The sequence below is a fragment of the Mycteria americana genome, chromosome 3 (genome assembly GCF_035582795.1).
Source record: "Mycteria americana isolate JAX WOST 10 ecotype Jacksonville Zoo and Gardens chromosome 3, USCA_MyAme_1.0, whole genome shotgun sequence".
Lineage (NCBI taxonomy): Eukaryota > Metazoa > Chordata > Aves > Ciconiiformes > Ciconiidae > Mycteria > Mycteria americana.
Genome location: NC_134367.1, coordinates 59,854,782 through 59,882,229, shown reverse-complemented (window position 1 = coordinate 59,882,229; position 27,448 = coordinate 59,854,782). Strand labels below are relative to the sequence as shown.

At 39.4% G+C, this 27,448-nt stretch overlaps 1 protein-coding gene across 3 annotated transcripts in view; it reads right to left on the bottom strand.

Annotated features, from left to right (window-relative positions):
- Positions 1-27,448, bottom strand: part of RNF217 (ring finger protein 217) — a 70,137-nt gene that overhangs the window by 12,495 nt on the left and 30,194 nt on the right. The window contains exons 2-4 of one of the 3 annotated variants that reach the window (XM_075498666.1): positions 22,648-22,881; positions 14,677-14,841; positions 7,057-7,258 (exon numbers count right to left, since the gene is read on the bottom strand). In XM_075498666.1, coding sequence (XP_075354781.1) covers positions 7,057-7,258; positions 14,677-14,841; positions 22,648-22,881 — 601 coding nt within the window. The remainder of the gene's footprint in view (positions 1-7,056; positions 7,259-14,676; positions 14,842-22,647; positions 22,882-27,448) is intronic. The other 2 variants (XM_075498667.1, XM_075498668.1) reach the window with 2 other exon arrangements.

Sequence of the window (27,448 nt, the reverse complement as noted above, 5' to 3'; positions counted from 1 at the left end):
ACAGCGAGGTTGTGCAGCACACCGGCTAGAACATAAGACTAAGACCAAATACAGCATGCTCAGATTCTTTACTTCTGATGAGTTCATGATCTCATGATCATGTAGAAAAGCATGGAGGGAAGGCAGGGCTCCTTCTGAAACAGCGAAGCTGAAACTGATCTTTGAATCCAAGTTATCTTTCTTGCGTTGCATGCTTTCAACTGAACGGCAGAATCTCCCTGGCTGTGTTGGCTGAGCAGTTGGATCAAAGGTGTCACTTGTCTCAGTGTTTGAAAATGCAGCACGACAAGCATTTTTACCGATACACCAGCAGTCTGATCAGGGATTTGAAATTAAGCAATTCTCTAAGTTAAGCGTGTGTTTGAAAGATCACCTCTAGAAAGGGAGGAAAAGTGAGTTCGTTACCTCTCTCTTTCCTGCCCTTCCCTCTCTCAAGTCACTTGTATCAGATTTCAGTAAATGGATTACTTCATTCAATAATGATGTAAACCTCTCCATAACCTGAGCCACTAATTTGGGCAGTCTGAAGGAAAAAGGATATATTTTGGAAATATTTACAGCAGTTAAATGAATTGGTCCTTTTCATGCCATTTTGATAGCTTTTAAATTTCATAGGAGTGTTGTGGGTGGGAAACATTAATTCCTAGAAGAAAAAAAATTGGCAAATATTATTGGTATTGCTCTAGTTGCTAGGCACCCTAATGGTAGACCTTCTTGCGACTCCACTGTGCTGCATTCTATACACACAGAAGTTGTCAAATAAATTATTCAAGTGTAGACAGGAGAAGGAATGTAGAGTGATGGAAAACCTCAAGAAAACTCCAAAAAATGAGTGATTGGAAACATTTAAAAACATTACCAGAGCCTTTAACAATTTCAAAGTAAAGCTTATAAAAGATTGTTTTAAGGTATGAACTCTCTTTACTCTATTAATAACCATGTAATTAGAATGTTAGACAATTATGACGTTTGGTACCAAAATTATTAAAAACTTAAACCACTAAACTGGTGACTGTGAAGTACTGTGAAGTACACAGAAACAGAGTCTGCAGAAAGGGCTAAGCTAGCTTTTGACTGGAGTAATTTCTTTGTGGACACAAAGAACGGTTCCTAAGCTAATTCAGATTAAGAACTTGTTTACTTACATTTTGACAAACTAACTCAGAGCTGAAATAAAGCTTGCGCGACTCTTTTTCCTTCTGCCTTTGAATACGAAGTTATGAGTATTGTGTAGTTCCAAGATATAGGATAAAATGACCTTTCATCGTCATGGGACAATATCTTCTTTTGGTTATCAATGCATACTTTCTAAAGGTTAAGCTTTAAAAACAAAATACCTTTTCTCCTTATATATCTACCACATTTAAATCCTTTATCTTTCTTTACCTTTGTAAACTAAAATTAAGGAACAAATTAACGCAAGGTGAACCAGACTTGCGCAAGTTACCATCAGTAAGAGTACAAACAGCAGCAATCACTGCAAAGCAGCAGCTGTGTACCTTTTACTCCAATCATTTTTATCACCATTGTATGAAACAATTATAAAATGCTCCATTTTACACGTCTGAATTGAACATTACTTTATATCCAATTCCAGTTTGACACACATCGTTTGTCGTAGTGTGAAGGATTACGAGGCTCTTAATCAGAGGGAATCGTGACATACACCAAGAAATGCTGCTGAGACCAAGATGTTTATGCAGGCACTAAACTTCCTAAAGATCCACTGTCCTATGTCTGTTAGCTCCGAGACTGCTAGCAGAGAGCACAAATGTAAAACTTGCCTCAGAGCAGAATAAAATCTTGGGTCATTAGTCCATGTGGTGATCTCAGCAGTAGGTTATGATAGCCAGTTTGATAATGTTCAAAGCTAGTTTTTATGGATAACTTAAAAAGAAACAGTTGTAAATAGAACAGACCTAGAAAGGGAACCTTTTTACAATTCTACTCAAATTAATGGTAAACAATTTCTCTACCGGGTTACTCAGCATGAAGATTTAGACATCTATGGTAATCTAATAACTGTATTTGCAGGTGTCTCAGGGTGGTTGCATTACTTGTGATATAGAGAATAATGTTCTTCTGCAAAATGAGGAAACGTTTAGGGAAATAGGAGGGAATATTTTTCCCTTGCATAACTTTGGGTTTGGTTGTGGGTTTTAGGGTAGTATATACAAAACCCCATAAATCCTTAGAGAATTCTTTGCCATGTAAAAAATTAATATACTGGTTTTAGAAAACAAATTTAATCACTAGCATATAAGAAATAAAAAGTTTTGTCTTCCAAGTCTAAATATCATTACATGTTTAGGCAACAGAGCCACTAAAAGTATCTACTTACAAATCAAAACAGTCATGTCTGTAGATTTAAGTTCTAATACAAGTTTGCATCTGTTTTTAAAAGAGTCCTATCAAGTGTATATAGGAGACTTCTTACAAATCAGACCGACTTAAATGATAAAGTTGCTAATGAAGGTTGGATCCTAGAAATGCATGCTTCCTTCTGCAGTGCTCAAAGCCATGCATACATGAAGTGAATCTTGCACTCTGTCTTGGAACAGGAGTGCATGTCAGTCAGATCTGAGAACAGGCTGCTTTCAGAATCCTATTTGAAATGCTGTTTACCATGCAAAAAACTTCATTTGCTTTAATAACACCATTACATGTTGTGTCCTGTTACATACCCATGAAGTACCTAGCAATTGATTTTGGATATAATTCACCCAGCTGAATTCAGGTGGTACTTAAGTGGCATCTTAAGTACATCTAAGACAGCCGAACGTGTTTTTCCTTTCTATGCAATTCATCACTAACTCCAGTTCTAACCAAACATCCTGCCTTCAAGAACTTAGCCAAATAATTACTATGAGAATGAAATCTCTAAGTCCACTGGGACTGAAGGATAAAAGCAATTTCACCTTACTGTACTGGTCACAGACAAAGTTTCTCTAAAAATATGCTGGCTAAAGAGGGGAGAGAAATGTCATCAAATTCAGAGACCACTTCTGCTCCCAGTTTATTTTCTTCTCCCTGTGATTTCTATGACCTTTACAAAACCATTGGTTTATGAAGAAAAGTACGTTTGAATTTATGCTGCCATAAATGCTTTTCCCTTATTTTTATTACAGAACAGTTTGTGATTGTAGGCACAAACATTTGCTTCTCAACAGAAACCATGATAGCATGCCAGCCTGCCATGAAGTGTTCTTTCCTTTCTACACACTCCACCCACCCAGATTTGGTAGAAATAAGCCAAAGAACCTTCACTACAAAATCACCACATTTGCTTAAGTAAGCGTTTCCTCTCCATAGCAAGAGAATAAAATAAAAAGTCATAGAAGAAAATGTATCTAGCAACACCTCACCACTCTCCCACTGGCAGCCAAGGTAATGTCCTCTTAATTTCCACTACTTAGCTAAGTAGCAGAGCCATTTTACTACAGGAAACCCAACCTTTATTTCTTGCTACATGTTACTTAAATTTAGACACTACGCTTCTAATGGCCTACTTCTCTGCTACCATCTCCTCTTTCTAACATCTTCTGCTGACTCTCAGAATGTACAGTAACACCTGCTGATGATAATGCTCCACTCTTGCCTGGTAAAGCCTTAATGTATTTACATTTACAGTTCTAGCTACCAGGACATCTCTGAGCCTAGGCATAATCCCTAACCGGCATTAAACATTTCTTGATTTTCAAGTTGATCTTAAATGATTATGACTAGGAAGCTTCAGTTCAAAACAAAGCAACAAAAAATATTAAAGATCATGACAAAGAAGAATCTGATGGATGGTCTATAAAAGAAAGATACAAGAGGGTAAGGAAGCTGTTCTTATTTACTCAATTTTATGATAAAAGAAGTAACCAATGAAATTATCAGCAATCTATTAAAAAAACCAAATCACACAAACACACAACAGAAGGATGGAAGTACTTTCTCTACACAATGTACTGAAATCTACATAGTGAAATCCTACAGCCTCTACCAAAGATAATGTGGAAGCCAAAACTACAAATAATTTAAGAATTGTATAAATTGGTGAAGGATACATCTATTGATAGTTATTAAGCAAAGATTCAGATACAAACCTTAACTAAGGAAGCGTCTAAAACAACGATTACTGGAAATACACAGTGAGTGAGATCTTATTTCTAACTGACCACTGTTGGGGACAAACTTACTATGCAGACCTTTACACTTGGCAATTAATTTGGGTTTGTTTTCTTTTTTTTTTTTTTTTACTCCCCCCCAATTTTACATTTGCCCAAATTGCACAGATCAGTTCTACTGAAGTTGTACAAGGATAGCAGATCTTGTCAAATTTCCACCATTCAGGATGGCAGAATCCACAAACTGAACTGACACTGTATCACAGTTTGGGATTATTGTCTCAGAATAAAGAAAAATGTCAGGAGATAGAACCTTACAACAACATAATGCCTTCTTAAAAAAGTGGGTGTGCGCCCACATGTGCGACTGTGTGGAAAAAATTTTAAAAATAAATAAATCGGTCAATCAAGACTGGCTCACATATACCAATCATAGCCAAAATCTAATCCAATGGAGGAGGAGCCTGAATCCTGATCTCATTTAAATTGTTTAAACTTTTATTTTTTTTTATTTTCAAGCGTGAATTATGTTAGGGGTCTGGAGTGTTTTGGTAGTTATTCATACATTGTATTAGGATCAACATTAAGATGTAGAGCTGTAGAGATGACTGAGGGATTTAGCGTCATGGGTATCAATGCAGAATTCTTTGAATCATTGTTAACTTTGGTGTTAAGCTATAGTAATTGCCCTCATTTTTACAATATGTGCTGACAGGTTCAGCTAGCTTGGTCTCTATTCAAATGATGACCATTCCTGTAGAAAATAACACTGTATGACAAAGGTAGTCCTGGAGAGAAATTTTTAACAGAAAAACGTATGAGAAATTTAAGCTGAGGCCTTAAGCTTTGCTAATCTTTCTTGGTTTACACTAATTAAGGCAAACCACAAGTACACTTGCAAACAGGAAATGAAAGTAAAATATCTTATACCTTCTCTATGCGTGTTTTTATAAATATGAACATATACATCTTCACCACTCAACTTTAATTGATATATGCACTTCTGCGTTTCTTTACTGCCTCCAAGTCACTGTTTCCAAATAAACTAATTTTCTTTCTTACTAGTAAAAGCTGTTTCTTTTAAAAAGGAAAAGGTTGTGCATTATTGTGCTTTACTGTTTCCTAAAAAAAACAACCCCAAAACCTAACAGGGAAAATAGAAAATAATAGTAGTTATGCACATGTAGGGTGCATGCACCTGTATTTTGGACTTTGTATGTGGCATTAAAACATGCCAACTGTACATTCAGATACTCTTCACGTAAACCATTGCAAAAATAAAGACAATAATAATGCTATTTTTCGAAGATCTATGTTTTGATAAGAAACACTTATTTTATATTTGTATATCAATTGTACATAGAAAGTTTAATCTTGGAATAATGTTACCCATGATTCTGCATGTGAGCAGCACAGAATTGGTAATGTCTCTGAGCACAATCCCTTGCTATCACAGATACTAATTACACCAAATGTACCACGTTCCATTTTAAAACAGCTTACATAGTTTGCCATTGTGGCTTTTACTGAAAGCTCTTCCAAAACCTTACTTTGAAATGGCCCTTGAAATTTAAGCTTAAATTTATTAATGAACAATTTATACCCATGTGCTCTAGTGCCAGCATTGTCTTTAATCTAGACTAGATCTTCTCATGGGCTGGAATTTATGTCTACAAAATGGATCAGAGTAGGCACATCCAATAATTCTGATTTTTTATTCACTTTCCTATTTATTTCTGTATCTTTAATTCACCTCTCTCAAAGTTTGTTCTAAAGCCTTGCAAGTTTCTGAGGTCAAACTAATGGGCCTGGATGACTTATTGCCATTTGTTAAACAAGCATTCCAGGTTTGCGAGTCTCCCACAACTTTGTAGATCAGCATTCTTATTACCAGGCCTATGAGTCTGTGTACCAACTCTTGTGTTGCTCTAAAATGGAAATCACCTAGTTTTCTTACTAGAACATGTTTGGCTCAGGAGTATTACTTACACCACAGGTCTGCTGACTGCTACTTCCACTCGTTCAGTCTCTTACCTTTACCTCTACATTCAACACTACCAGTTGATAAGCTCAAAGCATTTCCTCATCCTAGGCGAATTCCAAGTCATCTCCTACTTCTATGCCTTTATTCAAAGTACCAAAGGTCCTATTTTCCTTAATAGGTCCCCAGTTTTTGACACCCAATACAACCATTTCCTATAATGTTATAGATAGCTTTACATGCTGTAAACTCACTACAATGACTGAAGTTAATGCATATGCAAGATATAAGGTAACAATCTACTGTGTTATCTATTTTTCTTGTGCTTCTATAAGTTGAGACAGGTATACACCTGGTTCGAAAGCAAATTAGAAGTGCCACTTTATTTTAAATAGAAAGAAAAGTCAAGCTTTTGGCATAATATTCCTGTGAGATAAATTACTGTATATAGTTGTATTTTGTTTTAAGCTGGATTTTATCTGAACCAAAGCTAATCGTTAAAAGGTAAGTGTCCTATTTAAATGGGCTAACCTGAGTAGTCTGGTTTTTCAAAACCAGGTCAGGTTCAAATCCAAACAACGCTTTATTCAAACAAATCCTTGACACAGAGTTTCATTTAAAAAAAGGTTCCTGCTCTGATCCATTTCTCCTATATGCTTTTAGAATAATGATCGCAGCCAGCAACATGCATATTGACAGTATTTTTCCAGTTTGTTTACATATTATTAAAAAGGGTTAGGAAACAGAAGCTATCAGAAGAGGACACAACACTTATTCATACACAGTCCAGGGAGTGCAAGTGCTGTCTATTTAAATATATTTAATAAATCACCTTTTACAGGACGAAACAATAGGCTTCCCATCTGATACTTTAAACCAACAGTATTTATTTAACTGTTATTGGCCCCCCCTACCCAATCACCTCATTGTGCAGCTCTCCACAAGGAACATTTATCCACTCACCACAGACAGAGCCTCGCACTAATCTCCTTAAATGTGGTCTCTCGGGGAGGTAGCGGTATTTGCATCCAAAGATACTGAGGTTTGAGGTGTGATCTCCGAAGAACCGGAGCTGGCGGTATCTCTCCCCGCAACGGTAACAGAAATTAGTGTTACACTGTGAACAGGTCATGTGGTCACACCCTTCTGTTCTCTGGATGTGGATCTGTATGAGCAGAAAAAAAAAAAAAAAAAAAAAAAAATTTTTCCGCCTCCCTAAGCACAGGGAAGTAGGCACTACTCCGTGCCGTCCATGCGTCAGATGAAAAGACACCGCAAGCATCCCCCTGCTTAACTAAGCATTTGCATTAATTAATATTGCAGCTGTCCTAAGACAATAATGGTTTTCGAATGCATGTTTCAGAGCATCGAACGTGAGTTATAGTTGTTTCCAAATTTCCACACATAATTTTCTACATAATCCTCCTTCTTTGTTTAAACACTCTTTGTATCAGATGAGAATCTGAGTGATCTTTGCCCTTACTGAAAACTTGTTTTTATTACTGAAGTAGACACATTAGCACCAAACTTTATTAAAAATAAAAGCAGCACAGTAAATACAGTTATGAACTCGGTTTGACCCCCCCACCAGTGGGTTTCCCTCTTATGTCACCTGTGGCCCCACTCCCTTTCACATTACCATCACAAATTGATTTGGCATTTTGTAATAAACACCAGAAAGGCTCTGCTGTTAGAGTGAATGATTTGAAAAGTATGGGATTTTATTTTTTTTTTTTGGTAAAAAAAGAAAGATTCCGCAAACCGTATAAAAGAATTACACTGAGCTTTCATAATGCCCGCAGTACAGCATGAAGCTGGGCTGCCTAAGTTCTACATCCATCTTTCTGCTGATTGCCTGCATAAACAGCTCCGTTCCTGTACCTCCACGTACTCTTCTGCAAAACTGGTACATTTACCTACTTTGCATAGATTTGGTAAGGCTTCAGTTTTAGTTAATAGTTCTCAGAGTCTTAGGAGAGAGGGTAGTTCTGGGGCTGAGTATTTCACTAAATCAACTATGATTACACAGCTACTTCTGAATCTTGCCAACTAAAAATATAGCTAACGGAGTGGTAAACACACACTTTTCCTAGCTCACAAAATTGCTGAAGACCTCCCCGCCCCGAGACCATGCTCCACAGTGGAATGGCAGATAAAATTACCTAATAATTGAGGTTGGAAGTGACCCTCGGAGGTCATCTATTTTAACCCCTAGCTCCAAGCTGGGCTAACTTCAAAGTCAGATCAGATTGCTCCAGGCCTCATCCCACTAGATTTGAAAAATTTCCAAGTATGGGTATGTCACAGTCTCTTTGAGCAACCTGTCCCATGCTTCACCACCTTCCCTGGGAATATTTTTTTTCCATTACATCTAATTGGAATTTTATTTGTTGAAACTTGTGACAGATGAATGAATGCTTCCTGAAATTCTTACACATATCTACATGTATTTATTTTGCAGGGAGGTACAGGTAAAGACAAGGCATCACCCACCACTCAGTGGCCCTGCAAGCACCAGAGACGCTGAAAGCTCACGTACAACTGAAGCCTCTCACCTCAAGAGAGGCTTGTGACTCCTGGGGTATCCAGCATTCTTGAGAGGGTCAAGTGTGTTTGTTCTCTGGTGCTGATCCGGGTCCATCTGGGGTCTGAGAAATCTCGCTCACCTGAACAGCTACTGAAACTGGCACTTCATACATGTAACAAAGTGATGTTTTCCACCAGCAATACTTCTGGTAAAAGATTCCAGGGCAGAGGTAGTTAACAGTAGTTCCAGGTACACCTGCCAACATCCCTGTGCCAACAGTAGTGATCTCAGAATTCATATTTCTACACTTTCAAGTGCTTCTTTTACACGTAAGAGGGGAAAGACATTCACAAAGAGAGGACTGGGCTGTAAAACATTACTTTCTAGTGGGCAAGTATTCTAGTGTACTTGCATTCATCCCACAGAAAGGATGCAAATACACTGACCAAGCAATTATCCCCCCTCTAACCTGAGGAAGCCTGCTGTATCGCAGGTGCCCTGTTTTCCAGAAGCACCTGAAAAAATACCATTGCTGAATGAGCTTTATAAGCCACTTGACTTCAAAACTTTCACATTTAAGCACTGACTGCAAGCGAAGTGGAAAGAAAAGTCTACCCAATATTGTACCAACTTAAGCATAACTTCTGAAGTAATACACTATTTTCTTCTAAAAGGGATATTGTCAGTTTGACTTTTGCTTTTACTTTTCAGGTTTTATATGAAAAAATGTTGACCCTACTCATGGAGCCATAGTTTATTTAATTTAATTCCTAAGATATTAACTTGAACTTGAAATTAAGGAATTTTAGTAGTGACCTAATGTATTTTAACAAATTAACTTTAAAATATAATTCTGATTAGTTTTTCAGGGGACTGAAATTAAGACAGCAACTGTAGAGAATTTTGTAACTTTAGAGGTATCTTTCCTTATCTGCTGATTCAGTGACATATCTCCAACTTAAAAATGTAAATAAGGGAATTAGATCTTATGACACTAATAAGAATTAACTGGTTGTTTTATTTTCTTTTGAATCAAGACTGTTGAATTCTCCTTTCTCTTCCCCAACTTACCACCCCAATCTATTAAGTTACCATCCATCCATGAAAATCTGTACAAGCCTGGAGCCTATAAAAATCCTAGATGCAAACCAAAACTACTTCAAATTTCAAAAATAAATTAATTTTCTTTGGTAGTAAGAACTTCAAGGAGCTGCTGGCAATAGCTTTATACATTCTACCATCAATACCTTTCAGAAATACCCACCTCTTGGACACTGCCTGCCATCCTTCTACCCATGCTTTCCCAGAAGCATCCCAGCTCCGGTTAGGCAGGCACCACTCCTAAATCACATCTGAACCTACTTATTTCTGCTCTAAATCCTCCAGGCATACTGTCCTCTTAAAACAGAAAGAAGTTGATATAGGATTTATTTTCTTAAGGACAGATATTGCAATTGCATATACTTTATCTTTGCTTCTTCAAAAAGTAAAGTTTTAAAAAAATTTTAGTGAATACTTATCTGCATCTAAAATACTGTCTTCAAAAGCTGCAAATCTGGAACAACTGGTTGTACTTGCCTATATTTTTTGTTGCAAAAAACTTTCCCTTTTTTAGTGAGGGGAGACTTCACTAAAAAAATAAAATTAAAAAACCAAACAACCTTAGATGTGGAGCTTGTACTCCCTATCACATGCACACAGACTGACAATGCCAGATGAACTTTGTATGATTCGGTCAGGCTGCTTTCGAGCCCAAGACATGACATCTCACCAGATCAACTTCAGCTTTGGTTCACATGGACATGCCTCCCTCCCCTCAGGATAATCCACTGACAGATATGGATTACAAACCTATAGGTTGGGAAAGCAATCACCGATGGGTCAGATATCACACAAGTGTTCCTGCTCCGTTGGCAATACCGCGGCACGCAGCAGGCAGCTGGGGGAATGCACGGGGCCGGAATGCGGCTCGCTATAGTTAGCTGCGGCTGTGCGGGGTTCGGTGTCCTGCAACTGCAGGCTCCTCAGCAGCACAGTGGGGTGGAGGAGGCAAGGCGAGAGGACAACGACTGCAAGCCCAGTTTCTGCCTCCAAGCATTCAGTCAGCGCTACTGGCTTCATCCTGCACCCAGAGCCTGCCCCAACCCAAAGATGTACCCTCACCTTACGGGGAAAGGTTTAGTTATTCATAAACCCAAGAATGGCTCCCAGAACAAAAAGGGTAAAAATTACACACCAATGGCAAAGTACACAGAGCTCAGACTCTTAAGGGAACAAATGAAGTAGCACAGTGGCTATTTCAGACCCTCGCTGTAGCCCCTCTGCATGTTACACGCCCTCTCAAAGATATCTTCCAGGGAAATCGCTTCCAAGAGATCTGAGGATGAGAGTAGCCACTTCTCCTCCACTCCTTCTGAAGAAAGCCTGGTGCACAGCTTTATCCCTTCATATACAAGCAAGGACCCTCCTCCCTCCAGAGGATGAGAAATAATTTGCAGAGCACCTTCAAAAACTATGCCCCAAATTATTTGATAATGCTCATATTAATCAGAACAGTGAATCCACAGATAGTAAGTACATACTCCTTGATTTGCATTGACATCCTTGTTTACTTAAATTTCTGCTGCTGTTTGAAGCTTTCTAAGCTAGAGCCTCTGTTTGGTGTTCCATCAGACAGTGGTGTTTTTGAAATCTGTGGTAAGATAACACCAATATGAAGTACTTCCTCGGTTTGCTGTACTGTAAAAACACTTGTGGAAAGAAAGGCATTTTGCTGCAAACATGTTGTTGCAAGAAATTGTAAAAAATAAAACCCTAAAACATTAGTGGGAAAGACAAATAAGGTTATAGATTTTATGAAAAGGCATCTAATAACATGTATCAAATTTGCACTCATTAGCCAGCTCCCTCTAGAACAAGACCAGCACTTTTTCAACAAGTCTTGTTGAGAAAAATGGTCTATGCTGCGTTTCTCAAAATAGTGTATAATAAATTTGGAAAAGGCTCTATTAAAAACAAAAAATATGTCAAAATTAATTTAAGATCTATTTTTAAAAAAAGTAGCATTTTGTAATATTTCCATACTGATATGTAGTCACAAAATGAATCCACAATTATGTACTTTGACAGTGTCTAACATTTTTATTTGCTTAGGTAAGCATATCTTAGAGAGACCAGGTAACTATGAGCTATTTCTATTAGGTACACTAAAGCTGTGTGCACCTACAGGAAAAAGGAATCAAGTTTAAGCTTATTTAACAGTGCCTGCTAGTATTCACATTACAAAGGATTATGTTCTTTCAAAGCACTCACCAAAACCACCGAAAAACTTGTGAATACTTGCCTAAGGATCTGCCTACATACACACACCATGAGAGTGCTCCTGTTTTCTCACCTGCATGTCCAGACAAGATATTAATTGTGCATTCTACTTCACTGTGGTACAGCTACTTAAAGAAAGAGTCTGTGTGTATATGTAATTATCTCCAGGAGATACCTGTAAAGTATGGTCACAGTGTACACTGTAATCAGTATCACACTTTAGAAGTTACCAGTAATTTTACAAGTTACCTCAGTAAAGAAATTCTACCTCTACTGAAGCTTCTACCTTTGATTTCTGTTAGCTTCCGTTTCAGCATAAAGATTAAATACTAATATCTTGACAGTTACAATTTATTCTTGACTTTTCCTCAATCTGTCAATTTGGGCTGCTGCAAATTTTTAACCAAAACATGAAAGAGGTTCTTCAAATAGAATATATGCACATATCAAAATTAAATATGTTGTCACCTGAAACATTGCCTATGTGGATCTGGAACAAGGATAAATCAAATAGTATGTTACCAACTCTGTTTTCTCTGTCACTCTTTTCTCTATTTTATTTGGAAATATGAGTCATCTGATTCAATGTTAGTTTATATAGGGGTTTTGGGGGAATGGCTGGAGAGAGAGGCAGAGAAAGTATTAGCTCCAATCCCCGACCCCAAATTGGTAACTGTTGGTATGTTTATCCCCATGTGCCCAGACATCTATTCATGCTGTGATGAAGATGAAGAAGGCTGCATAAAATGTGTTTTTTTATAACTACTCAATAACGAATTAAGGAGAAAAAAAACCAAAAACCAAAACCCAACAACAACAACAAAAAACCCCCCAAAACCCAGTACCACTAATAACCACTGGCTAAGTGGTTCTTTTGATTACTTGCTGGTTATCGATTTTATTTAAAAATAAACAAACAATGTGTTGATATAAATACTTTGGAGGTTGTAGGCAAGAACAACTTTTTTCACCTCTGCAGAAAAATATCAGGAGCGGGGGTAGCGATACAGTTTATGAAAAGGTTGAACTCCCTCTTCGATATTCACTTATAATACCACATTACCAGAAAGGACTTGTTAACACAGGTTCTTTTTCTGTGCTAATTTTGTAACTTTCCATACTGCCTCCCACCATGGAGGAGGTTTTATTTTCTTTTGATTATGAAAAGAAACCTGAAGTCTTTTTGGAATTAATAGCCAAACTCATGCAACTTCAGGCTTCAAAATTAGTGACCTCCATAAGTTTCAAGCGTCCAGACTTTTCTTTTGAAGATGGTGAAAACCATCATTGGGCATTTTAAATTTAAAACTTATTAATGATAAACACTGTAGGCTTAGCAGTTTTATTTCCTTTCTCTTTCCAGATAGCAGCCCTCTTTCCCCTACTTTTCCACATTCATACTTTTTTGCTTGGTGCATTTTCTTCTTTTTTTGGACAACTTATTTCAATAGTTACATCATTCGCATTGTCATAAAATCTGAGTCTGGACACAAGTCACAGAGTTAAAAACCAAAACAGATACTTCTTCCCACTCCAAAAGGAACAAAGTTTCTAAAAGGATTTTACTGTAAGACTTCCCAGAAAGTGAACATTTTTAGAACTGGCTCAAACCTATCAACTCTTACCAAATGGCAAGCTGTTAAAACTCTGTTCACGTGTGTGCAGGAGGAAGGGTAAACAACCAACTGCTGATTTCAGAGCTTTCTGAATTTTGCCTAGTGTTTCCAAATCTTTCAATTTCAAGCTATGGCATCACAGGCATTTCTTCCCCAAGACCAAAATAAGACATTCAGTAAACTGATAAACATTCTCTTATTTGCACAGGGTAAGGCTCAAAGTGTGACAAAAGTATACTTTGGACTTCTAGAAGTAAATCTTCCCATTCAATATTTGTTTCCTACCAAATATTCCAGTTTCCTTACTTTGTCCTCTCCATGAAGTAGATGTAGAGCAATAAATAGGTTCAGGTTAGGTACTCCTTCAAAAAGAGGGACAGACTCCCACCACCATGGTGCTTGGAAGGTATTGACTGACTACTCTGTCACTAGCTGGAGATAAGTGCTGTGAAAAAAATAGTGAACAAACATAATGGCCACCTTTGTTTAAGGCCAGCTGGGGCAGGGGTGTGCAGGGCTGTTGCATCCCATTTGAGTAGTGGGAAATATTTCCTATCCGGGAAGAGATTAATGATGTTTTTAGGGCATGGGACTGCACTTCAGTCTATTGAAAATTAAACTAATTTATGAGAAAGGCTTGTGAAGAATTTACATTTAATCCTAAAAACCCTCTGTTTTTGCCAAATCCTAAAGTCTCCCTTACTTAACTTGTTGATAGAGTACTTTCTGCCTTACTCAAAAACTCAATTCACCCAAGCTCTTTGGAAAACCTGACAAAGGGCACCATATTTCTCTAAAGCTTTACATTTCTTTACAGCTTTAACGCTTTATTTTAGGAAAAATTTGTACTGTAACACACATTCATTATAAGCATACGTTAAAGCCTCCTCTTAGGATTTCCCTAACGTTTCTTTTACATGCAGAGATTCTGCAGAATCAGTGCGGGAACCAGCAAGTAAAAACACCTGACCTGTTTCTCTCAATGGGTCATCGACAAGAATCTGCACAGCAAGCGTGAATTCCATTTCCAATGCCGAGCAGAAGGTACAAATATTTACTTTAAATACATATTTAAACGGTTTGAAGCCACTACCTGCAAGCCAAGGGAGAGCAGCTCACCTTGCATTTTGGACACTTCTGGGCATTCCTCTGCCCGTGTTCGATTTCGTTGGCCCAGTGACGCAACAGCTTGTCTCCCTTCTTGTATTCTTTGCAGTTAACGCCTTCATGCCAGGGAGAGTGGCACTTGAAACACCAGACAAATTGGCAAGATGGACACTGGATCTGTATAAATGAGAAAACACCACATGTCTGCAAGCTGGGCGCTGACCCAACTGGAAAGCCTGCTTTAAAGCCACTACTCTTCAATGAAGAGAGTAGCTGCCCAGTAAAAGTCTAACACCTTTTGAAATGTCTGTTTTAAAAACACAAGAAGTTGTGGAAGCTAACTTGTTTTTTTTCTTTTTTGAAAGAGAGAAAATACAGAACTAATTGCTAAAGCCAGGAAAGGCCCCAGTCAAACAAAGCACAAGTAGCTTAGTTTAAGCATAGGAACTGCTGCCTGAATTCACCATGTGGCTCAAATGCCAAAAGGCGAAATCCGGGAAGCTTATTCAATTGCCTCCAATATGTGCGTGAGATCACCTAAAAATTAGCAGCCAGTTTTCAGTGCAGTGGATCTCAGTCTTCTAGTTATAAACTTCACTGCCAAGGCTATCACCAGGGAGTAGCTGGTCTTCTGAAGGGGCTCTACAGAGCACAGAACAGGTTATGAAGCACCTATTAGAAATGGTCCTGCTAAAAAAGGGGCCAAGAGCAAGGATCTCAACCAAGGGCCACAACTACCACCTGGAAGTCAGGCACCTCCGTTTGCTCTTGATTGCATAAGGGCAAGCTGAGGCTGTGCCAAACAGCCTGCTCGCTACAGACCACACCTAACGGCAAAACCCACAAGCCAAGCTCCTTAAATTGAGAAAGGATCTATTCTTCCCACTCCCTGGGTTTTAAATCATTGCGTCAAACAGGCACCATCGCCATCATATCTTCCTCCAGAGCCTGGCTATTTTTTTGAAAAAAGCTACGGCAGCTGCTGTGTTTGTAGAAGTAATAAATAGAGGCACATTGCAGGTGCTTATCTGATGAAAGACAGTCCTCCTACCTGGATCGTGACTAAGGAAAGCAAGAACTAGCAGCTGCATTAGACACAGGCACATCTAGGCTCCTGCAACATCTTCACTTCTGCTGCGTTTGGCTGCAAAACGTCTCAGCCGAAAGACGGGAAGGCACATCTCTCAAGCGACTGCTGAGCCCTGTCCACCAGCTCCAGTTGCAGCCCATGCCTGGCACTGCCCTGGCTTTGCACCAGCAGATGGACAGGACTGAGAAATTCAATCAGCCAAAAAAAGGCTTTTTGTTTGTGTCTGTGTCCAGACCCGGTTCACCACTGAACCACAGACGTTTCTGTGCTGGCCATGCATGGTGTGGAGGTGCTGTTCAGGAAACTACTTCCTAGGGTGTACTCACATGTAAAGCCCCCAAAACGTATTTCCAAAGTCCTCACTCCCACCAGCTGCCGTGCCCTCTGCTCAGACACACCGACTGGTGGTGCTGCCTCAGCCCCAGTCAGAGTCCAAAGCAGGCCCTCTGATCTCCCCTAAGTATTTTGCTGGGGGGCAGCCAAAAATTATTTCTATGTGCAATTCCTCCATCCGTCACTATCAGCATGCTAATACAAAGCTGATCTGGTCTCTGATGCATGACTGAGAAATGACGCTGTCTGCTACCCTTAATACTATTTCCTAGAGTTCTATAGACAGATAGCATTTCATTTTTTTGTCTTTAATGGCTCACATTAAAAACCTAATTAACATAATGGCTCAAGCTGAGCATTTTTATGACCCCAGCTGACCCTTTTTTCAGTGGCTGTCTTTAAAACTTCACCTGTAGAAAGCAAATATTTTTTTTACACTGCAGCAGTGTCTAACAGTCATAGCTTCATTTCTATACAGTGATGTACCTCTGACTGTGCAGCACTGTTTAACCAAGTACTTTACCTTTAATGGTGGGCTATATGATGTGCTGCTCAATGCATCACTTCAGCTTACCTCTTTATGCCGATCAACATCTATAGATCAGCAAGTGCAAGAATGGGAGTTAATGATCAAGAGAATTAATAATTTTCTTACTTCCCATAAGACAGCATTTCCCCCTCCAGGATCCTTTCCCTGGGCATAAGGCTAAAGTGCAGAGAAGGGAAGCAGCATCAAGAAGTTGACAGATTTTCTTATTATTCAACACATTAACACTGTAGTCAGTTACCATCTACTAGTCGTTATCCTTGTAAAAAAAAAAAATCATACGTGCATTTAAGTGTTAGAATACATACCTCTCCTTCATATCAAGTAGACTCAAAGAGAGCGTAATATTAAAATGGATTAAATTCCGATATCCTGTACCTGCAAGTGCAAGTATGACTTACTGCTTTCTATAGCTACAAAGTGACATTTTTGCTAAGGCACACAGTAAGATACCTCACACAGAAGAAAACTGCACTTATCACATGCTTTCTGTCAATGAAATAAGTTACTGAAGACACAGGTAGGCAGCACAAAAACAGGAAAGAACAACAAATGAAACTTGTTTGTAGGGAAACAACACATTAAGGCTCCAATGTGTGGATTACAAACATTATTACTTTTTGCATGAAAACACAGTAATGTCTAAGGCCAAGAAAAAATATAAAACAAAAGCAATACAAAAATATAACCAGTGCCCTTTCTCTGATTTGTTGGCCTACTGGCCCTGGTGCTAAACCAAAGGAAATACACTATCCTGCATCTCTGCTTCCCAGATGAATTCTCCTAATAAAAATAGATTAGTAGGAAAGAGGAAACCACTCTGAAGAATCTAAAGAACAGCATATTTATTGCTACTAACCAAAATAACACAGAGCACTGATATATGTTTCCACAATCCTTTAGAAACCAATATGCACAAGATAGATTAGATTACTAGCGACTATCCTGCCCAATATCTCTCTATCTTTTTTTTCCTTCTCCCCCCCCAAGCTTTGAATTTACGTTTTTCAATAATGCATGTCACAGTGACCTACTCCTGGGAAGACAGATTATAGCAGGCATCGCATTGTATTATTCAGTATTTGTTATGCCCCAGCCAAAGATGAAGCTTGTAGCCACCATTAAGTGTTCTGCAACCTGAAAGCTTTTACCAGTTGCAGTATTCAGACATTTGAGCTGGAGCATGAATGTTAAAAAATACAAACCCAAACCAACAGATTTGGAAAGCTGCAAGTTAAAGCTTCTGTCTTAAACAAAATGCCAACGCAATTTAAAACATAAGTTTTGTGGGTTTGGTTTTGGGTTTGGTTTTTTTTTGGTGAAAATCTGACACAAATTCATTGCAGGCTCTATCTTTCTATTATAGCATGTATATAATTGCAAGAAATATAGCAGCCACCAGGATAAATCTTACACATGCACACTGACACCAGATGTTCCCGAATACATTACTTAGAAAGTACTGAAATACAGGATGAGGCTATTAACCACATGAACTCAGAATAACATTTGCTACCATGAATGGCCCTAAGTGAAGTAAACTAGTAGGAACTGTCTACTTCATTACCAGGTTTGGAGTTCCTAACTTCCTCTTCCACCTGCCACCCCTGACAGCACCTTCCACAAAACTGAACTGGTAAATAGTTTTCACATTTTGAATGGGCCACTTGACTTCTCTGTTGTTCAATACTGTCTGAACATACATTAAGCAGGCAAAGAAAAGTATGTTCTTTTAAGTATTTATGAACCTTATTTTTCTTGGAACTAGTGGCCACAAAAAAAACCCCTAAACCTATTCAAACTTAGATGTAGTGTGACACCAGTGTGCTTTAAGAAACAGGAACACAACAGAGCAATTACAGCAGTCTTTCAGATCCTTATTCCATTCTTTCTCTGCTTTCCTGAAAGAAAAGAATTCAAGTATGACTTGCTTTATGCTTCAGTATTAGTGCATGAAATCATCGTAATGAGGACACAGAAATGCTATCTACGTATAATTTAAAGCAGTAAAATATATTATAGTCCAGCAAAGCAGACATATCTGAAAAAACCCCAAACATTAATCTAGTGTTTTTTCAAGTATGTTTCTCCTCACACAAACATTTTTGCATTTATTTTACAACTTCCATTTCAGTCAATCAGAATTGAGAGGATGGATATATACACAAACTTCTATGCCATCTGGAGGTCACTCTCCCTTGAAATAGAAAAGATTACACAACATCTCATACTAAGCCTTTTGGTTCTCAGCTTTCTGAAACAATGACCTTTGAGGCTAACATTTTCCATTTTCTTAGCTAGCCTCTTTACTGCAAACTATTCTAACTATCATTTTCCTCACCTCCCAGGGAAAGACCTTTCAAAATTGGTAGCTAACAGCAACACAAAACACTGCTCGATGTGAGACGACAACAGCAAAACTGACTGCACATTAAAAATATTCTGAGAGCCTGAAGCTGCAAAAAACTTCGTGGCATTTTCTGCTGCTTAGTGGAATGCTAGCTATATAATAGGATGGCTGAATTAATTGTGCAACTAACTGATTACATGAATTACAATCTCTAGCTACAGCTACACAGTCGCTTTATTCCAAAATAAATATGGGCTCCTGCCAAAACAGCTGCCTCCTCCTCATCACCAACCCGTCCCCTCTCTTATACCAGCTGAAAATAAGCAACAACAAAACAAACAAATCTTGTACCCATTGGAGCTGATCTTTGATCCAGCTCCCAGTGTGACACCAAAACATCAACATGAGCAAAAGCAAGCTGGCAGGAACGGACAGCTGAGAGCAAGGAGGGAGAACACGGCAAAATCACCACGTCCGCAGCAGTTCAGGCTCAAGGCAGATTGAAGCAATGTGTAGCCATGAAGATATCTGCTACTCAAGGTTAAAATCTGATCCAAAAAGCGGGAACTGATTGATACGAACTACACAGATCCACTCTATCACAGCATCTTTGCAAGTACAGATTCCTACTAGTTCTAGAGCAATGAGTTTCAGAAACCCTTGAGTAGTTCAAACAGAAGATAGTTTATATAACAACTGGATAGAAAAAACATTTACATTTCCAAAGCCAAGCACTCAAGCCCTTTTTTTATGTGACGTGTATCTCTTGACAGAAGTGAACAAGAAAACTTCATTATGAACCTCACAGGTTGATAAGGCAGAAAGAGTCCAAGAATCAAGAACTGGTCAAAGAACTAACATTAAAACAACAGGTGAAATCCAGGGCTTAGGAGAAAAAAAGAAACTCCCCCCCTTCCGCCCCCCCAAAACCCCAAACCTCACAGAACAAGCCAACATACTCACTCTTGTGAAACCCATATTTGTTCCATGCGTGGGAACTGAACTACCAATTTTTCAATTTTTGTCCATTTCCTTTGCACTTTGGCATACCAGCTTTGACCAAAGGTTTATTAGGATCTTGTCTACAACCAAGTCTTACACTCCCAATTTAGGTCATAAAAGAGGGGGCAGGGCTATTTCCTTACTTAAAGCTGGATCCATTTGGGATACAAATATTTGATATAGGAAACTAAATAGTCACACTGCTGTACTGTGCTGTCCTAAGTGGCACTAATGGGCGAAGAAAGGTTTGGATAGCAAGTTTCCCTTTTCTTCCCCTCCTTCTCTCTCAACATACAGGCACCAGCTAACTTTCTAGGCTTAGCACACCGAGACTTTGATCTCAAAATGAAAAACAGCAGCAGCAAACTGAACTGCTGGGCTTAGATAGGTTTAGCTTACATAAAACAGTTATAGTAAGGAAAATTAATCTATCTAATAACTTTGCTACCTCTTTAAATTTAGATGTTAAGTTTATTTATAATTTTAAGTAGTGTTTCAAGTTTTAGGAATGCCATTAATAACATTTCAAAAGTATCTGCTCAAATGTACTCTTGGATTTTACAGTGTTTTCCTGTTGCAGTGTATAGGAGAGCGAGGGTACTGGCACTGAGCCCTTGTGTGCAGTGATCCTACTAGCAGGCTTGTGCATAGACTTTCCCCACGGGTGACTCAGTTCTTCTGAAGGCAGCACTTCCAGTGCTGGTGCAGAATTCCTCTGGTGCAATTGCTGTTTATATTGCTTGCACGTGAATATGCGAGTCTCCCAGTCTCCAGTCAGATGTCTCCTATGCTATATGCAGAAGAAAATGAGTCTGTACCTCCAAAGAGCCTATAATTCAAGGCACAGACAAGCTACCATACAAACAATCACATGAGAACCTAAGAAAACTGAGAAAATAATGGTCCACAGCTATGTGTGCATGTCATTACTCACATATACACAATCTCATATATAGTATTCCTTTTAAACCTTATCCCTGCAGTAAAACTCTTTCTTGTGCTAAGCTTAAAACAAGTCAGTAAAACTGTACCTATGCCAGAAAACCACACAGGTTCAGGGAGTACGTTGAAGCCCCAGACTACGATCGTCCATGCTGTTTGCTAGCACTTTCCTAATTGTATTTCTGACCAGCATCAACTAGACATTCTTCCAGGCAACACCTGCCCACAGCTCAAAGGACACATTTTGCCAGAGTCTGCTCCCAGGAGGAGACAAACTTTGCAGATCAGAGCTACACATAATGCATCACCACAGGACCAGGGAACTGCTTCTGGCCTGCACTACTTCATGCATCACACAGCCTCCCACTCCTTCTGATTATGATTTGTAGGGAAGCAGTGGGAATATTTTAACTATAGCATTTTAACTCATAAAAGAGCAGTGGTGGGCAGAACGACCTATTTTGTGCCTTGAGGAACATTCTCAGAGTTGGCACCCCATGACACAACAGCTGCACCACCTGTGACCCACATCGGTGGGACAGTAACAGCCTCTGGCACCTTAAGAGAGGCTGCTGCAGAAGCATTACAACATCTGATCTACCCTGGACCGCACATCCTGTCTACACCTGAGGGAATGCTAAGCAGATGGGTGAAGGAGAATGGCTGTGGGCGGAAGGAATTTTACCTGCAGTTTCGAATTTCTCCACCTCCACGCAAAATGCCAAAAATCTGAAAACGTTGAGTCCAACAGACAGCGTGGCATGTAATTCATGCACTGCACAGATATACATAAGTAGCTCATAACTCAAAGTTAGCTTTATCGAGGTTTCAACTCCACTGGATACACAACCTTCTACCTTTTAATCTCCGTACTGGGCTGAATCTTATGCTGTGTGATTAGGGCTATCTAAACAGTCATCTAAACTCCTACTGAGGAGAACTGGTTTGTCCAGGAAAGGCCAGCTCAATCATGAAATTAACCACAACAAATCTAATAACCGGACGGAAAACTAACACAGAGCATGGTGCTGCAGACAGAACCTTCACCTTCTGGAACTGAGATGGACATTCAGCAGCTCAAAACTTCTTCTAACTGTAATCTCTTGCTTTTTTGATTTGATTGAAATCACAGTATAAGCAAATCTTCTACTAAGAGAAACGCTGGAAAAGTGGGTTTTTTCCATATTTCTCAAGTTTTCTGTATTGTAGAATGATGAGACTACAGTAACATATAACCTCTGGTAAGGGACTGAAGAAATCAAAACCAAGAAGCAGGACAGACAAGAACTCTAGTTCTAAGGAAGGAGCAAGCCAACAGCCTAACACCACAAATGCCCAGAATTCATTTGCTCAGAGTTTCAGGGAAAACTTATCTTTGCTGGAGCTGTGTGTCTAAAATTATCAGTTACAGTGATAACTTCCCTTCCCCAGTCTCTTCTGATCGTGACCATATTGTTTGCACGTCAGAGAGAAAACATTCTTTAAATTGTGTGTCAGGACAAAATTATGCCACTTGCCAAAGAAATAAGGATTAAAGTTCAACTGCTTGAACTGTTAGAAATCAATTAAGTAGTTAATCAATGATGTACTACAGATTCATATTCCTAATCACAGCTTGCACACAGCCCCAGTGATGCAAGAAAGCTCATTTAATGCCCACCAAAGGCTGTCCTACTTTTGCGGTGCCATCTAACCCACGGCCCTGGCAAGCATGCTCACTTTGTATTTGTTCTCCAATTTGGCAGGGGTAGGAATGTGGCCTCTCCTCCGGAAGGTTGTAAAGTGCTTGCACTGAGGGCATGGCTTGGTGCTGGAGTCGATGCGGCTGAGTTCCAGGAAATATTTATACTTGATGATGTCGTCGTGGGGTAGGTTATAGAGGACAGTTGTTTCATCCAGGTGTTCACTGCACTCTGTGATCGGGCATTTTATATCCGCTTGTCCCAGCTGCACCTGCATATGGAAAAACCCAGAAGAGCTGTATGACCTTTTGCTTGGAAAAGATAAGCAAGCATTTGTGAATTTTGTGAGAAAATTTAATTTCAAGTACTGTAACAATCCTATCAAGTCCTATCACAGACTATCAAGCATATTGTCTTAAAAGTATTTTGACTTATTCCAAGCACACTGCAGTTTTTCCAGAAGGTATTTTCAAATCCAAATAGAAAACCTAATTACCCTTATGACAACTGCAGTTATTAAAATGTACAGTCTCAGTGTATGTACCATGGCTACATACTCTGCGAAACCAGAACATGAGCTCTAACTAGCAGCACTCATCCAGCACTCCATGCTTCGTGTGTGATGGTCAGTGCTCCACTATCACGGCTCATAAAGGCTGTGAGAAAGCAGGCAATGGAAACATTTGTATATTGTTTCACTGCAAAACATGCTGGGAATCACTGCACAGAGAAATTAAGTCAATTTAGGATCATCAGAGTCTAGCAGCTCTGACTCAGCCCTGAGCTAGTTCCTGCTCAGCAAGCTCAGTGCCTCTGCAGCCTGCTTCCAAGAAGCTCCTTATATGCCACACTGCATATGCAGAAAGTCAGAAAGTGTTAGCAGAGCCTGAGGCTGACCGAGCTAATAAATTTTCCCAGAACTCAGTTAGAGTTTAAAAACAACCCCCAAAACACCATAAAAACTAAAAAAAAAATCCCTTTAAAAAAAAACCCTAAAGACGACCAAGCCAAAAACACACACAGAAGAAAGCTCAAGTTTAACAGGGCTGAAACTGTTGTTGATCCCTGATGGTCCCAAGCTGATCAACACGGTCAGGTATCTGCAACATGTTTCCAGAGCTCCTGGATCTGAGAACAGCACTGGACACAGGTCTGCACCCTTCACGCTTGGCAGGCTTTAACAGCTTGGACTTCATGCCAAAACAGCAGATCCTACTTGGTCTGGGAGCAGCAGAGTTGCATTTGCTTGGCACTGAGCCCGAGTTAATAAACCCTGCTGGATCTTGAGAGTCTGCAAGGACCTGGCTTGAGCATGTTTATGTCTACCTCAAGTAATCCTGAATGAACGAGTGTTGACTGTACAAGTGGAGCTGACCACCAGCTCAATTCCTTCCTTAGCGAGTATCTCCATGCAGAGAAAAAGGGGTTTAATGGTATAATCAGCATCGCTTTCTAGGAATTACTGCTTCAAGTTTGGCAAGTTTGACTTCCCTACACTGCTTATTCTTTAACATGCCCCATTATGGGAATCTGCCAAACACCACACTAAATATGATAGAACACCTCAGATTTGGATGCAGATCTCACTGCTGCATAGTGGTACCAGAAGACACCTCAGAGATTCCATTAATGCAGTATTTAAGCTAAGAAAGGAGGGAAAAAAAACCCCAAACCAACACAACCCTGTCATTGCTGCCTCAGCAATGGAGCCATATGGGCTCTAACTGAATGATAATTAATTTAGTCAGGAGCCAGAGGATTAGAAGAGTCATAACAAAATGGTATAAAACCCAAGGCTCATACCGATTTCAAAAAGTCCCTATTGCGCTACCTTTGTTCTCTCAGCAATGTAGCTAAACCCAAGCAGAGCAAAGAGGTTAGGTATATGTTAGAGAGAGAAAAGCAGGGCGAGGACGGCGGCAGCCCGTCCCAGACCAGAGCACGGCAGAGGAGACCTCAGCAAGCAACCGCTGCGGCAGTGCCCTGCGCAGCCTCAGCTCAGGGTGCAGGCAGATCTGCCTGCGGGACAGAGGAGGGGCAGCTCCCCCAGCAATACACCCACTTTTAGGAGAGAACTTCCCTGAATTTAATTTCCAGCTCTAAAAGGTGTGCAGAGCCCTACCACATGCAAACAACTCTAGGCTCAAACAGTTTGGCTTCTGCGTGGACCAGTTTAAGTACAGGAGGAGTATGTACTCAAAAGTATTAAAAAAAAAAAGCCCCAAACCCCACAAACTACATGCTGGGGAATGTCCACATTTTATACCTGTAGGACACTAATTCACCTGTAGCAGCATGCGAAAATTGAACTTGAGCATACAGCATCACTAGACTGACTCTTCTCAGAAGAATCACCCAGTACATCACGGAGCTGTGCTTAAAAAGCAGAAGATGATCAATCCAACACTAGAGCACTCAAACACGCCAAACTAGGAAAACAATTTGCTAAGAAATATAAAAAGCTATTGCACTACTGCAAGTATTAGTATAAGCTTCTGTTTGAAGAAGTGCAGGTACAAAAATTCAAAATCAAATAGTCAAATTAATCCCATCTACAACTACTTCAGGGTTTCGGGGTTTGGTTTTTTTGTTTGTTTTTTTTTTTTTTTTTCCCCCTCCAAGCATTAGGGAAATACTAAAAGAGGCAAGCCCTTTTGCTGAGAGTAAACTAAGCTGCAATGAAGTAACACTTCACAGTGAGAAGGCACATTGTATCTGGCATCTAAGCTGGTACTTAGAACAAACCTGCATTAATAAAACGAAGGAATACAAAGCCGAACACTTTCTACGTTTCATGCCCACACAGGATATGATTAATATATGCAGTTAAGAGTCAAGTGTCATTTCACTGTTTATTTTGAAAATATGTTTTACACCCACTTGAAGTAAATCATTTTTATCCTCTGTAATAGTTTCAGCCTTTCAAGTTTGGCAAAGATTGATCCTTTTCCTGTGTTTTGAATGGGACTGAAGTGAACAGAGCTAGTTTGCTTATTAGCAGTAACTTCAATGGAGCCTTGTCTTACCATAACAGTCCATCTTTGTTTGTGCACTAGCATCAGCAGTTGATGTAAGTAACAGCTTTAGAGGTAGCCTGTTAGGCTACCTGCTGCTGCAGACCCAGGAGGTGCTATAGAATGGGGGAAAAAAAACCCACACCAAACCAAAACCAAACAAACCTCTTACAACATGGGTAAAAATAACTTGTTTTATTCTTTTCCTTTTTTTTTTTTTTTTTAATTTTGAAGAGCCTTATCCTTCAATATCAGCTTATCACAATGTCAGACCCCCAAATTTTAAAGAGTCTTTGAATTTCAAAATAGCACTGTGTATTAAGAACTTAAGAACTCTTGGTATACACAACAGCATGGTGTATTTTCACAGCATGAGGAACGACTCGGATATATCTAAAAGCAGCCGAGCTGCAGTACAGTGTTAAATGTCAGGCAGCATCCAGTTCTTACACCCAGTTGTGCTTCACTTCTGTAAAGCATCTCAGGAGGGGCAGGAAGGAGCGTAAGGAGAAAGCAGGCTCTCGTGACTTTCATCCTACAGAAAGGTAACATTTAAACTATCAGGAGAGCAATACGTACCTCCCCCCCTACGCCCAGAATTCTTGACATTTTATTTGAAAAGATTTTTTTTGAGGGGGTGGGGGTTGGGGGGGATGGGATGGGACCCAGACTCTACACTGGTCCACTTACTACCCCAAAATGCAGTGATACCAGCAACAGAAAAAGTACCATGCCATCTGTTTCTGTTACGTCAGAAAATTATTTCCGCCCCCCGAGGTTTCTTTTAAAGGAAATCTTTGTTAGCTACACAGAAAGCAAAAAGTTCAAACTACACTGGAAGCACTGATTTATACCCGTCATTTAGCCTGGCCCAAGCTGGATGTAACATAACCTGGGCAGGCTGTACTTGGGCAGCTGTATTATGGCTATATTCCTTAAAGAAGGGGGCATTCTACTTTAACACGGACACATACAAACAAGCATTTTCTAACTGAAGCTTTACTCTTGGTTCAGAGATGCATATGCTAAATAAACCAGTAAATTGTTCTTACTTCTCACCTATTAATGCTGAAAGAAAAGTGAACAGTGCCACTTCTAATCTGCACCTCTGTAAAGAATTCAATTTCTACCAGTGCACCAAATTCTCCCCTGTAAACTACCAAGGATGTAATGCATAAAAAAAAAAAAGTATTTTGGAAATGCACAGATGCAAGTGATGGGGCAGTCTGGTCTACAGGACCTTCATATTCTACAGAGGAAGAAACAAATGGATTAAAGTTCCCTTTACTTATAAACAAAATCCCATTGCTTTCTAGTTCACTGGAAACACTGCTGATAAGTTGCACATTAGTGAAGAATTACTTTTCTTGTAGGTTTGGGAAGCAGAGAGTGTCATTTTGAATTTGTTTTCTTTAAAAAAAAAAAAAAACATGGAAAATACTTGAAGGGCTCACCATGGTTCAGGACTCCATAGTGGTAGGTGCTAACCAAATGAAATCCAAGTAGACATGATTCAACAAGTGCAAACCAAAGACAGTGCAAACTTTTACTAAGCATTTTGCACCTGCCTTTAAGGTTGTGATTCCATGACCATTTCTGTGGTTTGAGTACTAACTTCACCAGTCTGGATCTCCTACCTCTGATTTGTGCCAGTGATATCCTGGCATTCTCCATCTAACTTCTTTTACAAAAAAACAAAAACAAAACAAAAAAACAAAACACCCTATGAAACATTCTCTTTTTCAGTCCATCCATCCTCTCTCCTTACTGTCAAATGGTACAAATCCTCAGAGCTGCAAGACAAGCAAGAATGAACAGCTAGAA